The sequence below is a fragment of the Varanus komodoensis genome, unplaced genomic scaffold (genome assembly GCF_004798865.1).
Source record: "Varanus komodoensis strain SLA01 unplaced genomic scaffold, ASM479886v1 scaffold38, whole genome shotgun sequence".
NCBI classification, from domain to species: Eukaryota; Metazoa; Chordata; class Lepidosauria; order Squamata; family Varanidae; genus Varanus; species Varanus komodoensis.
The window spans coordinates 8,154,587-8,171,081 of NW_025335909.1; the positions used below are offsets into that span (position 1 = coordinate 8,154,587).

General features: G+C 56.4%; 1 protein-coding gene and 1 long non-coding RNA gene across 11 annotated transcripts in view; one reads left to right on the plus strand and one right to left on the minus strand.

Annotated features, from left to right (window-relative positions):
* The first annotated feature begins 24 nt into the window (after positions 1 to 24).
* On the plus strand, positions 25 to 15,713 carry ACAD10 (acyl-CoA dehydrogenase family member 10). 9 transcript variants are annotated; one of them, XM_044440977.1, is made up of 21 exons: positions 43 to 138; positions 1,464 to 1,935; positions 2,792 to 2,940; positions 3,385 to 3,579; positions 3,829 to 4,128; positions 4,811 to 4,970; positions 5,713 to 5,854; positions 6,303 to 6,371; positions 6,475 to 6,656; positions 7,702 to 7,852; positions 8,078 to 8,223; positions 8,588 to 8,761; positions 9,878 to 10,251; positions 10,820 to 10,960; positions 11,607 to 11,744; positions 12,159 to 12,249; positions 12,506 to 12,664; positions 13,161 to 13,333; positions 13,876 to 14,019; positions 14,574 to 14,651; positions 15,012 to 15,713. In XM_044440977.1, the coding sequence occupies exons 2-21, from the start codon at positions 1,755 to 1,757 to the stop codon at positions 15,144 to 15,146; spliced, it is 3,282 nt and encodes a 1,093-aa protein (XP_044296912.1). In that variant the 5' UTR covers positions 43 to 138; positions 1,464 to 1,754; the 3' UTR covers positions 15,147 to 15,713. The 9 variants fall into 9 exon arrangements, 8 of the variants coding, with proteins under 8 accessions (XP_044296911.1, XP_044296909.1, XP_044296910.1 ...); XM_044440981.1 differs by having other exon boundaries at positions 44 to 138; positions 3,829 to 3,987; XM_044440976.1 differs by lacking the exon at positions 15,012 to 15,713 and having other exon boundaries at positions 25 to 102; positions 13,876 to 14,646.
* LOC123028759 overlaps positions 6,575 to 16,495 on the minus strand; it is a 28,074-nt gene continuing 18,153 nt past the window's right edge. The window contains exon 3 of one of the 2 annotated variants that reach the window (XR_006415754.1): positions 6,575 to 7,907. This is a non-coding gene — a long non-coding RNA (uncharacterized LOC123028759). Of the gene's footprint in view, positions 7,908 to 8,190; positions 8,243 to 16,495 lie in introns of those variants that run through there. The other variant, XR_006415753.1, reaches the window with a different exon arrangement.

Sequence of the window (16,495 nt, forward strand, 5' to 3'; positions counted from 1 at the left end):
AATCACGTTCCAAAGGGGGCGGAGCGGCGCACTGTTCTCGCGAGAACTATCCGGTGTGCGGAAGAGAGAAACAGGCAGGGGGAGTCTCGCCTCGGGTCAAAGGTCACTAGAGGTCCCTTTTTAGAAGAGCACGCAAAAGTGAGGGGCGCTTTGGTCGGGGTGGGTGCTGAACGTTTGTTGGGGTTTGTCTGTAATTGCCAAACAGTTATGGTTGCTCGAAAGCTTGCGGTGGTAGCCTGGGTTGGTCCGCAGTTCCCATCATCCCCAGCAGCTGTGGCTGCTTGAAGGTTCGTTGCGGGAGGCAGCCTGGGCTGGTCTATGCTGCCCTCGCCTTCCGGCAAACGTGACTGCTTGAAAGCTTATCTGGGGGAAAGACAGCCTTCCCCAGCCTGGTAGGCTAAGGTGTGTTGGACTTCAGTTCCCATTATCCACACAGAATGAGCCTGTTCTGGACTGGAGTTGATGGGAGTGGCAACCTGACATGCTTTCAGGGCATCGGATGTGGGCGCTGCTGTTACCCCTTCGCTGGCATGAAGAGGTGATCTGAGCCCACCTGATCTGGGTGCAGAAAAGCTCTCTGCATCTCCGAAGGCGTGCTCTTCCCACACCTCAGAGCTGATCCCTGGGGTACAGAACGGGTTCCTGGGCAGAGGACTGGCTCACATGAGCCCTTCGTGTAGCCTCTGGCTGCATGAGAGTTTCCTGGGGGAGGGGGCAGCCATTACCAAACTTCCTGTTGAGGAGGACAGCTGTCGTCCAACACATCTGGGGAAGGCTCGCAAACGTCTGCAGCCCGACCCTACCACATACTCAGAGTTAAGCTTTGCAGAGGTCCAGGGGGCTTGCTCCCTCAGTGCTCTGTGCTGTCCAGTCGTCTTTGATCTCCCCAGAAACATGCTTGTTCGCTCCAGGGAGTCTCGCCTTCTCAGGATGTGCCCAAAGTATGCTGGCCTCAGATCTGTCATTTGTGCTTCGAGGGAAAGTTCTGGCTTCCTTTGATCGAGGGGCTATAAAAAATCCTGTATTGATCATAGGCTGTAAGGGAGCAGGCCTTCTTTGGGTCCTCTGTTTGGGCTCCCCAGAGGTGGCTGGATGCTTTCTTTGTGGAAGTTGCTTTGGTTAACAGGAAGTCTTTCTCATCCATGCCAATTCACCACTTGCAACCTTTTACTTGAGGCTGCAGGAGGGCCTTGGGTGACAGTTGTGGCATATGGGTGGCTTTGCACCAGGTGAAGGGCTCCACCAGGTATTTCAGTCCTGAACAGTGGAAGGCTTTGAAAGTCAAAAACCAGCACCTTGAATCGGGCATGGAAACAGACAGGCATCCTGTGCATCCGTTTTAAGCCATTCTGTGTTAGCTGTTCCTTCTGATGAGTTTAGCCCAGCTGACTTTTGGAGGACAGCAAGCTATTGGTTCAAATGTACTAGTGGCCTGTCCAGGAATCTTTTTATATTCTCTGCAGATCATCCACATGGAGCCAGTAAATCAGGTGCATTCAGGAACATGATACAAGCAGAAGTAGCTGTCGGAAGGGAAGCCTGTCTTGCAATACAGACGAGGAATTATCTCAGTGGTGGAAGGGGCCTCGGAAGTCATCCGGTGCAGCCTCCAACTGGGGCAAGGGGGCCGCAGCGTCCTCTTAGGAGACCCTGAGCAAAGGGGAACGCAGCATCTTCCGAGACTCTGCACCACGTAAGCCTGCTGTGCAGTGCCAAGGCGTTTCCTTGCTTCGGTACATCCCCAGCCGAACACAATGAATTGTGGGAGACTTCTCTGTGCCTTTGGTAACCATGCTGCCAGGAGAGCCAACATCCTACACTCGTTCTGGCACAGATCTCCAAAGACCTGGAGGAATTTTGCAGCCTGCCCTTACAGAGCTGTGATCTTCGACATGGGTGGAGTTCTGCTTCCTTCTCCATACAGACTGGCAGCAGGTGAGTGTTTATACCACTGTTAGAGAGGCAGATGCTTTAGCTGTGGTTGTTTCTGCTGTGCCACAACAGAAGGGCAGGATGGGAACTGAACGTGCAGCCCAGAAGGGGGACCAGGAGGAGTTTCATCTCAGGCTCTGTGCATCATTCCCATTCATGACACATGACTTGGTCGGTTAGCTTGGATAATTTAGAGCAAGAGTTGGGGAACTCTGTGCTGACAGGCCCGTTTGGCTCACCAGGCTGGCCAACCCAGCTCACAGGCCTCATCTCCAGGTGGCTAGCAGGAATTCCCCTTCATAGGTCATTTGCTCCCCTGTTAGAAGCGGTGCACAGGGGAGTCTCACTGAATAGAACAGTGGGGTTTCCTCATTCTAGAGCATTTCTCACACACCCTCCTAGTGTTTTTTACAGCAAGTGTTCTTATGAAGTGGCTCTCTGGTTCCAGCTTTCGCACTCCTGCTTGAGGCGATTGCCAAGTTGGGTTGCCAGCTGGCTCCTGCAGAAAAAATGTGTCCTGTCGAGGAACACAGAATGAGTTGTGGAAAGGCCTGCTCTGCCCGTTCCCCTCCCTTTCCATCCTGGCCTGCCGCATCCTCCCAAGCTCCGTCCCTGGCATGCTGGCTCTGCTCAGCAGAGGACAGCCCCTTGCAACCCAGAAGGAGCCGATATGGCCAGCTGGCCCATTGTTTCTGAGCCCTCAGGAATATGGTCAGCATTGCTTCCATGCTGCCCATGTTCATGATGCCACACATTAAAACTAATGGCCGGGAAGTGCTTTTGCATCTTAGACCGTATTTCACGCCAGCAACCCAAAGATCAGTGCTGGTTTCTCGCCGATCTGCTTTCCTTTCTTCAGACTGGGAAGTGCGGAACTGTATCCCGCCTGGCACCATCAAGCAGGCCCTGATATCAGGAGGGGAGAATAGACCCTGGATGAGATACATGAGAGGGGAGCTGAAGCCAGCCGAGTTTCTGCGTGAGTTCGGACAGCAGTGCTCCGAGATCGTAAGCCAGTTTCTACTCGTTTCTCTGGGCTGAGGGAGGGAGAAGTGCAGGGGCTCTCGTGCAGAGTTCTTCAGTTGTGTGGAAATAGCCGTGTGGAGCAGCGCAGGGACTTCTTGTTTGTGGATTGCATGATTATCTCAAGATCAGAGCACACCTGAGTTAGAGGAGACTGTTTTAGTCTCACCACAACCTTGCGAAGTGGGCCAGGATGAGAAAGAGCGACTGGGCTGAGGCTGTCCAGAGCCTTTATTGTGGAGTACCAGTGTAAACTGGGTTCTTCCCTCCCCAGTTCTGTCTGCTCACCCGCCGTGCAGACATTGCCAACTTCTGCTCTTATGCAGGCAAATACGGAGAGGAACTTGTGGATTGTGTAGGAGGGTCTGCATTATCTTCTCAGCTGAAGGGAAGCTTGGTCACCTGCTCTCTCTCCATTCCCCCCCTTAGGCACACTCCTCCGTCCCTGTGGAGTCCTTCCTTTCTGAGTTAACCAGCGTGGGAATGTCAGAACAACTCCCCGTTATGACCAAGGCAATAAAATGTATTCGGGCAGAAGGTCTCAAGACGGCAGTTCTGAGTAACAATTTTTATTTACACAGTGGAGAAAGCTTTTTGCCCCTGGACCGAAAGCAGTTTGATGTGGTAAGTTTGCTGGGGGTGAGAGAAATTTCTCTCAACTAGTGGGCTAGGAGTTGGTAAACAGTGTTTTAGTTGATGGCACGATCGTATTTGCCTTCATGTGCATATGAGTAAAGAATAGCACTGAACAAAAAGAAGACGCAGGCAGCATTCTTGGCCATAGTTTTTCTGTGTGCCTCTACTAACAGTCAACCGCCTTTTAAAAAATGGATCTTTCTGCCTTATAAGCTATTTTTTACCTCTGTGTTCTAGATTGTTGAGTCTTGCCGGGAAGGGGTGTGTAAACCCGACCCCCGTATATACAGAGCTTGCTTGGAGCGCCTGGGGGTGCAGGCCAAGGAGTCCATCTTTCTGGATGACATTGGGCAGAACCTGAAAGTGGCTGGCCAGCTGGGCATTAAGACGGTGAAGGTGAGGAGCTCCAGGAGGAGGGGGCGCCACTCAGCAGCAGCGCTTGCAGAGGGTTCGATCGCTGGAATTCCAGCTGTGGCTAGAGAAGACCCTTTCCGAAACCCTGTGGGCCACAGCTGCCAACCAGCATCAGCAATGCAGGTGAGACGGACCCAAGGCCTGATTTCGCCTCCGTCATTCCTTGATGTGGCGCTGCGGGGAGGGGGGCGGTCACAAAGTTGCCCGCTGGGAAAGGTTTAAAGCCACCCTTCCTGGATCAAAGCAAAGATCCCCCTAGCCTGCTTGCTCTCTTTCCAGCTTGCCTCTGGAGTTACTTTTTAGACTGGCTGGTCTCCAGTCAGTATCGTTTTTGGAACTGATGAATTTCTTAGGTTTGAATCCCTCCTTTTCTTCCAAGGAGCCCAAGGCAGCCCATTCCCCTTGCCATTACATCCTCGCAACAGTCCTGCGGAGTGGGTTTGGCTGGAAGTCTGTGACTGGCCCAAGCTCACCCAGTGGGACTGGAACCCTCATCTCCTCAGTGTAACCCTCTAACCACTGCAAGCTCCAATACCGGCTCTCCAGCAACTGGAATCTGAAGATCTAAGCTGCAGCGGACTGCATCTGGGCAGCAGTTCAGCTATCCCAGTACTTTCTTTCCAGAGGCGGACAGCTAGGAATCTCTCGGACAGCCAGACTGCCTCTCCCCTGGCCTACGGCTGGCAGAGGCACACTGCCTCTGCATGCAGCGGTTCCACCGTGGAGGGAAGGGAGGAGGTCTTCTTGCTTGGAGCCCCTGCTCGCTTTCTCGATCTTCCCCTGCCCTCTCCTTCCCTCACCTCAGGTTGATGACCCAGGCACTGCGATTCAAGAGTTAGAGGCCCACCTGGGCTTCTCCCTGCGCTCCTTTGTGCCTTACACGTGCCCTGTGCGGCCGGTGATGGACATTCCCAGAGAGCCTCTCCAGAAGTACCTTGACAGCGTCTTGGGGGAGGAGGCAAAAGGTGCCCGAGTTCTCTCTCCCCTTTTTGCGTGGTGAAAGTGTGCGTCTTCCAGCTTCAGGTGCACTTTGCTGCTCTTCTGGCAGCAGAGAAGGCAAGACTATGGAGAGCGGTCCAGACCACGGCACAGCGGCTGCTGCATCACGTTCCCATTGTATGCCTCTCGGTGCAGTTCCCACGATCACCAACCAACTTTCCCCAGCAAAAACCTGGGGAGGAAATTTATTTTAGCTGGTATCTAGCCGACATCAGATTTTTGGTGCCTGGGAGACTTGTAAGGGGAGTGCTAGAGGTGGGCCCCACCGGGGCCTCTGGTAGCCGACTCCCCTGGCTGGAGAAGGCATTCTGCGTTGAGCCCACAATGCACAGCTTCCTTTGGGAGCGGGTAGCGGGTCCTTTGTGTCATCGGCCTTTCCCCAGCTGGACACCCTATGGATTCATTGGATTGCGACTGCCCTTATCCTCGGCCAGCATGGCCATGGGCTGGCAATGATGGGAGCTGTAGTGCGGCACATCTGGAGGTCACCCAGCTGAGGAAAGACCAGGTTGGAGTGCTGGGCCAGGACAAGAGCTCCGGTCCCCTGGTGGCTAAAAGGCTTCAGAGGGACGAGACCGGGGCCCTCCTCCTCCACCTGGTGTACCTCACAGGATTGTTGTAAGGGTAAAACTTGCGGGGCGGGGGAGCACACGCGCTCCCGGTACAAATCCAGTTCTGCTCATTCCTCGCTTGGCCTCCGACCTCCAGGTCCTCTGGTGTTGCGGCAGTTCAGCCACGGTCAGTCCAATCCAACGTACCTCCTTGCGCTGAGAGGCCGCCAGCTGGTCCTGAGGAAGAAGCCGCCCGGCAAGCTGCTGCCATCCGCCCATGCTGTGGAAAGAGAGTTCAGGTGAGGAGGTCGACGGCTGCCTCCTCCCCGCCTGCAGCCGAGATCACGTGAGGTGCTGCAGGCTGGGTGGGAGCAGGCCAGCAGGCGGTTCTGCAGGTGGTTCTAGATCAGGCCCAAAGATCGGTCTCGCTGGAAAACATCGCAGCCTGAACTGCCACGTAAAAAGTGTTCAGTGTGAGGGTAATTTCCCAAAGTGCCGTGTTATTTGGGGTCTCTCTGTTTGGGGTCCTTTTCATATTCTTCTGGCGAGTCCTTTCTAAGCCAGTGTTTGGGAATCAGCCCTTTTGTTCTGTTTTTTGAGAAACAAAAGTATCGGCCTGCGTGCAACAGCACAGTCCTTTCTGTGTGCCTGCTTGCAGACTTGTGCCCCTTGATCTACTGGTTTAAGCATTCCAGTGCTTCCTACGAATCTCTCCAGTCTTAATTCTGTTCTCCTTTACTGCGGCAGAATTTTGAAAGCCCTTGCCGGAGCAGGCGTTCCTGTCCCAAAAGTCTGGGCCTTATGTGAAGATTCAAGGTGTGTTTGGATTCTGAGAGCGGAACGAATAAGGGTGGGGCCTGTTTTTGGAAACCCGACTGAAAACCTCGGGGCTTCCCCTCACGCCCTTGTGTCGCTCCAGCATCATCGGCACCCCGTTCTACTTAATGGACTACTGCACCGGCCGGATCTTCAAGGACCCCTCTCTTCCAGAACTGGAGCCCAGCCAGCGGGGAGGGATCTACAGCGCCATGAACAGAGTCCTCTGCCAGATCCACAGTGTAGACATTAAAGCAGCAGGCCTGGAGGATTATGGGAAGCACGGTATGTCAACTGTCGGAGCAACGGCACTTGGTTCACAGAGCGCCTCTTTTCCCGTGTGGTTTGTAATGCCAGTCGTTGAAAGCTTTGTCTTCTGGTTGAAGCAAATGCTGAATTTGGCCATAAATCTCACAGGAGCCGCTACCTCAGCCTTAGAGTTTGATGCTGAAGCTGAGGCTTGCTTGTACTTCAGCAGGGCTGCCCTTGACTTTACCTCTTCCGGCTGCGAAGTGGAGAATTCGAGTCATCCACCTGTGTGTGGCTGCACGCATGTGCCGTGCACCATTGGCTGTATTGACTAGGGCTGATGGGAGTTGTGGCTCTCCAGAGGCTTTGGCCTACATGTGGCCAGCCCTGATGGATGCCCATCAGCGCCCTTCTCCAGCCTGGCCCTGCCAGATGTGTCAGACTACAACTCCCATCACTGCAGCTAGCTGGGTCAGGATGTTGCCTAACAAATCTGCAGGGTCCTGGTTGGGAACAGACAAAGCCGTCTTGGGTGGAGGGAGGCTAGAATGGCTCCTCCGCGCCAGCACAGGACGGGGTATTCTGCAGGGGAATATCCGGCCATGGGCCTTCCTTCCCCTGCCCCACCGGCAGTCTGAGTTGGTCCGGTCCAGGGGCAGCCTCGCCACCTGCTCACCGAGTGAGGCTGCGTTCCCGCACTCGGGCACCTTGACCCGGTCAGATAGGGGCCGCGCTGCCGTGCCCTCTGCACTGGTTGTCCCAGCACCCGCTCCGTGGCAACCCCGCCCCTGCGGACAGAGCGGCCACCCATCCCCTTGTCCTCCTGCCACGACTGCCCAGCCATTGGAGGGAGAGGCAGCACCGGCGCATCCACCGTGCCGAGGCCCAGCTCCAGCTCCAGTCCTTGTCTGCAAGGACCTAGAACCTGAGTCCGCTGCTGTGGTCCTTTGCCCGCCCGTCTCTTCTGTGTTGCGTCTTCGGGCTGCGATGACCGTATTAATGATCTCGTCAGACCCATTTTGGCCGAAGAGTGGGCGAAACGGCTCTGTGCGATGACTGAATGAAGGTGTGCGTGTTACAGGCAACTACATTCAGCGGCAAGTCCAGACCTGGAGCAAACAGTACCGGGCGACGGAGACCCACACGATCCCGGCCATGGAGAGGCTGCTGGAATGGCTGCCTTCCCACCTGCCAGCCAGCGAACGCCTCTCTGTCGTGCATGGAGACTTCAGGTATCGGTGGACTGAGAAACTCACTCCCACTGTGGATGATGGTTTTAGGAGTCCCCTAAACAAAGAGGGAAGAAAAAGAGAAGCAGTGGGTGTAAGGGCAGATTTTCAGGTGTAATTGGCCACCTTCAAATGGTTTTACCAGTGCTGGGCAGATGTACCCCCCCCCCATTCAAACCAGCAGCATCTGCCAGGATTCTGCCACAGCTCCGGCTTCTCCTTTTGCAGGCTGGACAACCTGATCTTCCATCCGGAGAAGCCCGAGGTCATCTCTGTCCTTGACTGGGAGCTCTCCACCTTAGGCGATCCTCTTTCTGACGTGGCTTACAACTGCCTGGTGTATTATCTGTCTCCTCAGTTCCCCATCTTAAAAGGTTTGTGGCATATCCGTGCCTGTGGGGAGAAAGCCAAGCATTCGAAGTAAGCGGAGCTGGGCAGGCTGCTTGGAAGGGGGCGCACACGGATCCCTCGGACGACCAGGGCCTTCCCTGCATCAGCTGATGGCATGCAGGAGGCCCTCTTGGTCAAACCAGGGGGCATGGCTCCAGCCTTCCCCAGCCAGGGTCCTCCAGATCCTCTGGATTTCGGCTCCCACCAGCTCCAGCCAGCATGGCCACGGCTGGAGGTCATCCAAAGTCTTGGGCCACCACCAGGCTGTGGAAAGCCGCCCTTGGGCCTGAGCCTCCTGGGCTTTTGCTGGCTTCCAGGAGCTGATTGCCCTGCTTTGTCCGCTGGCAGGCTTGAGCAACCGTGACTTAGCCCAGCTGGCCATCCCCACAGCAGAGGAATACGTCCAGATGTACTGCCGCCACATGGGCATTCCTCCTGTCGAGAACTGGAATGTCTACATGACCTTCTCCTTCTTCAGAATAGCTGCCATCCTACAGGGGGTATACAGGCGCTCGCTTACAGGTAATGAGGCCCAGATCTGGCAGGGGCGGCAACAATGGTAGCTCCAAGGGACAGGAAGCCTTTAAGCAACTTTGCCTGGTTGAGGGTCCCAGAGCTGCCTCATAGGCAGGATCAGATCAGTTAAAGGCTTTCTGTGCCATCCTTCGGAAAGGAATGAAGTATCAAAGTCAGAATTTAGAGTAGAAGGTGGCACAGGAGTCAGTGACTTATAAATTCAATGTTGGGAAACATCCAGCAAAGGAGTCACTGTATTTTTGGGGTTTAGTGGTGATCTGTTGTAAGCTTTACTCCCGAGGGTGATGGGAGCACTATGTTGTTATGTATAGTTTTAGTTTTTGTTGTTAGGCTAAAAATACACGTATGTTATGGGGGTTTTTTTAGTCTATATATTCTATAATTTGTACTTGTATAATTTTGTTATGTAGTTTTGGTAAATAAAAAAGTTAAAATAAAAAAACCAAAGTCAACATGCTGAAATACAGCAGAGCAAACAGACAGCGCAGAATGCAACAGGCAAGGATGCTTGGGCCAGGCGAAATGCCGTCCTGTGGTGCAGGAATGGCGCCGCAGTTGGCGTCAGGCCAGCCTCCAGGCACGGCTTCTCATGAATGGGGTGCCGTGACCAAAAAGGCCCTCTCCTGATCATTGCCCGGCCCATGTTTCAGCACTGGAAGCATCGGAAGAGGCAGTATCCTGGCAGGCTGGCTGGGGCATGCTGGGAGTTTTAGTTCAGTGCTGCCAGGGCGCTGCCCAGTGGACCTCCTGGCCAAGTGGAGTCTAGGACTGGATCTCGGGTCCCGGTCCCTGCTGGCCCTCGCCTCCTTGCAGATGCAGCTTTGTGCCGGATGGGCACCTGCCCCTATTGACGCGGCTGAAAAGACGACAGTGTCGCTGTATGGGGTGCAGCTGCCCTCCAGGTGTGGGCCAAGATTCCCAGGCAGGCTGGGGGCTGCAGTCCAGCACACCTGGGGGGCGCTGGGCAGCGGGGAGCTGCAGGGCAGGATTTTGTGCTGGCCCCAAGGCCTCCATTCGCCCCCCCCCCCCCCCGACAGAAGGGGGCGAAGGGGCTGCACACGGTCCCACGAAATGTCAGGCTCCGTCCGTTCCTTTTCACAGGCCAGGCCAGCTCGGCCGGTGCTGAAAGCAGCGGGAAGCAGGCGGAGGCCATGGCGGAGCTGGCCTGGAGCTTTGCCACCAAGGAGGGCTTTCGCATCTTCAAGGAACTCCCAACCGGCAGACCTCCCAGCAGGGCCTTCAGCACGTGGGCGGATCTGAGGCAGCTCTCGCGGAGGAGCTCCTCCAGCCCGGCTTCCACGCCCGCACCCCGGCTGATTGTCTCTCTGGATGGGCTGCCGAGCCGCGTCCAGGAACTGCACCACAAGCTGAAGCGCTTCCTGGAGGTCCACATTTATCCAGCGGAGCAGCTCCTGCGGGACCACCAGACTTCTTCGAGCAGGTGGAGCCCACATCCCCTCATCGAAGAGCTGAAGGCAAGTCCCTGCCCACCTTTGAGGCAAAGCAGCCTCTTCGTTGGTGGGCGAGGGGGAGCCCTCAAGGCACCCAGCACTGGGCAGGTGGGGCCACTGCGCCTCTCACAAGCCTGATGTTCAGGTGATGACTGTTGTCATTCGAGGGGGCTCCTCTTGTTTCAGACCGTGCAGCAGGTTGGGTCACAGGCAGGGGCCACTCTGTCCTTGCCGGGGGAAAGCTTCTGATGCAGAGGCAGCCTGTGGAAAATTGATCACACAGGAAGGGGAAGTGGGGGAGCCAGTGCTACTAGCCAAGCCTTTGGTGCGGATTCTGTACATGGAAGTCCTTCGACCAGCTATTTGGCTCCTCCTGTGCTGCTCCCTCAACTGCTTTGGCCTTGAAGGCTTAGTTGCCGCAGCACCTCCTCCGACTGATCCTGCCTCAGAGTCAGGTCTTTCTCGAGGCGCCTCCGTTCGTGCCAGCACCTGGCTCGGCCTTGGAGCCACACACGTTCCCAGAGTGCGGGGAGACGCCCCGTGTGGTTCTGCCTCCACACTGTTGCCTCTTCCCTTTCTCCTCCTCGTGCAGGTCAAGGCAAGGTCCGAGGGGCTCTGGAACCTTTTTCTGCCCCTGGAGAGTGACCCAGACATGAAATATGGAGCAGGGCTGACCAACGTGGAGTATGCCCACTTGTGCGAGCTGATGGGGACCTCCCTCTATGCACCTGAGGTACCTGCTGCAGAGCTCTAGCTCCCAGTGGCCCTTGCTACTTCTGCAAATATGAGGAGGAGCCCCTTGGTCCCCCTGCAGCCGTGGGCCCCAGGACAGCACGGGCAGCTCCTTTCTCTGTGGGCTTGCAGGAGGATCCCGGCCCATTGGCTGCTATCTCCACAGCCCTCACCTTTCCCTTTCTCCTCTTCTCCCACCTCATCCCATCTTCTGGGGCTCCTGGGCAACCTTGGCTCCTGTCCAGACCTAGGGTCGTTCTCCCGCATGTCCTGAAGAGGGCACCCCCACATCTGCTTTGCAGAAGCCCCGCCAGGAGCAGGCAGGAGCCTTCTGGGCTGCTCAGCGGTGTCTCCAGCTGAAACCATCTCGAAAGGTCCTTTTCCTGGCAGAGCCCCTGGAGAAAGTTTGCCACTAGTCAGAGCAGGTGACGCACGGCCCAGGACTGGGTGGACAAAAAGCAAGGCCTCAGCTGCAGTTAGCCCCAGGGCTCCTCCGAGGAACGTGGCCGTGCTGCCGCCCACCTCGCAGCCTTGCGAGAGGGCACTCGTGCCAAGCGGCCTTGATCCTGGAGAGCCGTCTTGCTCTGTCCTTCCCCCGTGTTCCCATCAGCCCAGGCCCGCTGACCCGCCCTCCGCCCCCCACCCAGGTGTTCAACTGCTCTGCCCCAGACACCGGCAACATTGAGGTGCTGGTGCGCTACGGCACGGCGGCGCAGAAGGAGCGCTGGCTGCAGCCCCTGCTGGACGGCGAGATCCGCTCTTGCTTTGCAATGACGGAGCCGCAGGTGAGTGGCCCCGTTCCTGCGGCGGAAGTCCTGCGCTTTGGGGAAGGCCTGCGCCAAGCACGGGGGCAGCCAGAACACGTGCCCTCCTCCCACTCTTCAGTGGGGGGCTGCCTGCTTGGCTGTTCTTGAGGTACATTTCTGAAGCACTGTTTGTACGTTGATCAATTTTATCAGTGCATCCTTCACTTTACTAGGACAAGCGAGTGTAAAACCGCTCCGGAGCAGCAGCAGAAACGCTGTTGGGGGCAGGCGCCCATTGGCACTGCCTAAATCCAGTATCTGGTTATGTCCGCAGAATACTCTTCCCCTCCTCCTGAGCATGAACTTGGAGCTGAAGCAGCACACTGATCGCAGCCCAGGGCACTGGCAACACCACAGCTGTTGCGCCTCTAAAATGAGGTTTATTCTTCCCAGGTTGCTTCCTCTGATGCCACCAACATCGAGGCTTCCATCACCAAAGAAAAAGATGCCTACGTCCTGAACGGGCACAAGTGGTGGATTTCAGGTATGCTCACAGAGTCCCTCTGCAAGGGCTGCAGCTGGAATGCGAAGGTGCAGGCTGGACGAAGACCCGCTGGCCCCCTGAAGCAGGAGTGGGCGGACTTCGGGTCGGTAGGATCTGCTTTGTTCTTTTACTAGACCTGAACAACAAGGAGGCGGGAGCGGTGAAGGCATGGCCAGGGCACGGGTTCAGCAGCCAGGTGGGTGGAACATGCGTTCCTGGGACGGCTGCTCTGGCTTCCAAGTTCTCTTCCTGGCAGGCGCCCTGGATCCTCGTTGCCAGCTCTGCATCTTCATGGGCAAGACGGACCCCACGGCTCAAAGGCACAAGCAGCAGTCGATGGTGCTGGTTGCTATGGATACCCCCGGGATTACGGTTGTCAGGCCCCTCAGCGTTTTCGGCTTGGATGACGCTCCAGGTGAGGCGAAGAGGGGCTGAGCCTGGGGCCCTCTCTGCGGGGCTCCAGGGTGATGAAAAGGACCCCTCCGAGGCTCGAGTGGCCCACAGGTGAGACCACACGGCTGCAAAGGCAACTGTCTCCCCGGCCGCTAAGCATTTCTGAGGGGAGGCTGGCAAAACACCTCCCTGTGCTGGGGTGCTGGACCGCTCAAGGCCTGAATTGCTTCTTGGAGAAACTCTCGGGGCCACATTCCAGTGGTGGGCAGGTGCCATAGGTGAAGGTCCAGGCCCGGAAATACAAAAAGCGCAAGCACATTTTAGCTCCACGTTCTTTGTTGACAGGTATGCCATAGGAGAGGCATTTCAGCCTTCTCAAACGGCCTGAGGCTTTGCACCCCTAACTAAATGCGCAGGCCTGTTGCTCATTTTGAACATGGGGCGGAGGGATCCATGATCTGACCCAGAAGAAAGCCAATTCCCTTGTTCCTGGATGTCTTCTGTCCCTCCCTTTCCAGCCGGCCATGGGGAGATGGTCTTCGAAAACGTCCGTGTTCCCCAGGAGAACCTCTTGCTGGGCCCAGGCCGAGGGTTTGAGATTGCCCAGGGCAGACTGGGCCCGGGGAGGATACACCACTGCATGAGGCTGATCGGCTTAGCAGAAAGAGCGCTGGCCCTCATGAAGGAGCGGGTGAGCGGCAGCACAAGGGGTTGGGGTTCTCCCGGACTGGCTTACCCGCCTTTGGGAGCTGCTGTCGGGTCCGTCCGCTGCGGCCTGCCCTTGTCCAGCCCAGGCCTGCTTCAAGCGTCCTTTCCCCCATGCAGTAATTTCAGCAGGTGAGGAAGGTCAATGCACTGCGCCCTTGGGCAGCAAGTCTGGGCTGTGCACCTGCAATCGGTGAAGGTGCCTTTCTCCCGAAACGGGGGTAGGTGCCCCAGAGCCCTTTCTTGGGGCCCATCAAGGTCGCCCACCCCCCCCTTTTTTAATTGAACACTTCCGTATCTGTGGCTGGAACTGCTTCAAAGTGAAGTGAAAGAAGCTAGAGCCTCTACCTCCCCACACTGACCCTGTGGTCTCCCAGTCTACCAAGACCACTGCTCCACCTTGGCCCTGGACATCTTTCTAGGTAGACGGGCTGGGGCATAGCTGGCAAGACCCACCTGGGGGCGGGGGGGAGTGAGTTCAGGGCGCCTGGGTCCAGTGCAAGCCTCACCAGGTGCCCTCGTTGGCAGGTGACATCCCGCGTGGCCTTCGGAAAGCCGCTAGCAGAGCAGGGCACCATCAGGGCAGGCATTGCCGAGTCCCGCCTGGAGATTGAACAGGCCCGGCTCCTTGTTCTCCATGCGGCCCACCTCATGGACACCGTGGGGAATAAGGTACGTGCCTGGAGGGGGAACTTGCCCCCACCACTGCTCACCGTGGAGAGCCAGGTGGTCCGCCTTGCAAGCTCCTCAGGGAGGGAGTGGGGACTTGAAGCGGCAGGGCAGGCCTTGTCACAACAGCAGAAGAGCCCTGCTAGGGCTGCCCAAGGCTCCTCTGGTCCCACACTGTGCTCAGCGGCCGCCACGTGCCTGGGGCAGACCCCCAAGCGGACTCGGAGAGCATCCGCACCCTCTCGCCCGTCTTCCCAAGCGACTGGCACATGGTGGAGGTCTGCCTCTGATCCTGAGGTGTCGGGTGGCGGTGGGGGCGAGAGAAGTATAGTCCACAAAGCCAAGGGATGAAGGTGCTTCTGTGGGCTTTCCTGCGGGGAAGGGCCACGGCTCAGTGGCAGAGAGGTGGCATCAGAAACGTGGAGGGGGGGCTGGATAAAGGCAGCCCAGGGACCCCCGCCTGGGCATGGAGGAAAGCTGCTGAGGGAGCAGCTGCCCTGCCGGCCCCTTGTGCCGCTATTTTGTTTTGTCTCCCCACGCCCCGGACACGCACCCAGGAAGCAGCTCTCGAGATCGCCATGATCAAAGTGGCGGCCCCGAGGATGGCGCAGCGAGTCATCGACCGAGCGATCCAGGTGAGCATTCTGTGGCCTGGCCCTTGGCTGCTTGTCAGCGTCATCCGTTTTAGACTGTCTGGCTTGAAACTCCGCCCATCCCGCCCGATCTGCAGCTTGCTCCCACTCCCTTCGGGTCTGAGCCACTCTGCAGACTGATTTTTGTGTGCTGCATTTATATGCTGCTCTTTTTTCCCCTCACGACCACCCTGAGCTGAGAGCCAGGGAGAGCTGAGCTTCATGGCCAAGCGGGGGGTTCCAGTCTGACAGTCCAATGGCTGCAGTGCACTGGCTTTTGGTGCTGCATCGGGGTGGATGGGGGAGGCTTCCTCTCCTGCCCTTTGTGGCAGCTCATCCGCTCTTCCCTACCTCTTCCGACAGGCCTTTGGTGCAGCAGGACTCAGCAACGACCAGCCCCTGGCCCAAGCCTTCGCCTGGGCACGGGTTCTCCGCCTGGCCGATGGCCCTGATGAAGTCCACAAGGCCGCCATTGCAAAAATGGAGCTGAAGCGCTAGAAGTGCCTTGATGGGAAGCGGCATGACGTCCTCATGGTTGACATGGAGAGAAGGACGTGCAAGCCGCAGCTTTGGGAACTGTGAGGTGGGGAAATTCAAAGTGGGAGTCTTCAGGTGCGGCATCGGAGCTGATCTCTGGGGCCTGCTCTAGCTGATACCCAAGCACTGCCAGTTACGGTCCGAAACAGCCAGGCTGGCTGAGTGGTTAGTGCTGGGCGCAGCCACAGGGAAGAAAGCCAGCCACAATTCTTAGCTGAGCTCAGCTCCTTCCAGCAGGGACAGCCGGAGACGCCTTGGCCAGGCTGACTGCCAAGCCGAACCCCCTTGCCCTCCGAGGAATCTCTGCCGCTCCTGTGGGCAGAGAAGTGGAGAGAAGCAAGGCAACCCCCTCCCCCTGGCCTCCAGCAGAGAATTCCCTACTCCCACCTGTGGTTCCTGTGGGTTTGCTCTACTTTTGGGGAGATTTGCACTTTGATACCCAGTGAGGTATTCAATCATGAAAATGGTGAACGATGACTGATTCTGAAAGGTTATGTGGAACTGTTGCATAAAAGCAAAACAAACACATCATGGCTCAGCCTGTCAGTGGGATGCAGTTGTGAAAATTCCAAGATGTTCGGTGTGCACTGAATGTGAAAGTGGGGGGCAGGGACTGTGTGTGTGTGTGTGTCGGGGGTGGACATGGTCCCAGGTTTTTGTTATGCTCGCCTGTCCTTTCCAGGCCATTTGCAATGCGCAAGAAGTTGACTGTAGCTATAGTGGAACCCACATGTCAAGTAGTGAAATTAGAAGCACAGGCGACTGGTGACAGTTTTCTTTTTCAAGCCATCCCTCCTCCCACAAAATAAATCATTTTTGCCTGCTGACGGGGGGTGGGGGGGGTTGAGGCTGCACTCACTTCCAGAGATACCCAAAGAAACTGTTCTTCTAATCAAGCCTTTGTTACACATAACTGCAAACAAGCAAAGCTGACTTTAGGGTACAGATTAAATCATTTTGCAGAAATCAGTAACCAACCAACCAAACCAAGTTACCGTTCTGCAGCATGGCCGCACTGATATCAAACACCAAGTTGAAAGCTGATTCCAGACCAACTGGAATTGACGAATGCCCTTTCTTTCCCACTAAATGACAAGTGACTTCCAGTTGAGCAGAGATCGTGCTCTCCTCTCTAGGATCCCCGTGCCTGCCCCTCTGCATGATGGTTAAACTCAGGGGGCAAAAGGGTAGGCTTCTGCTGGTACCAAAGGAGGCTTTTTCTACATGAAGCAAAACCAGACAAGAGATTGTAAATGAGGGCCTTAAAAAGGGAGGACCGATTTGGGGCGATCGTATACACATTTTTAAAA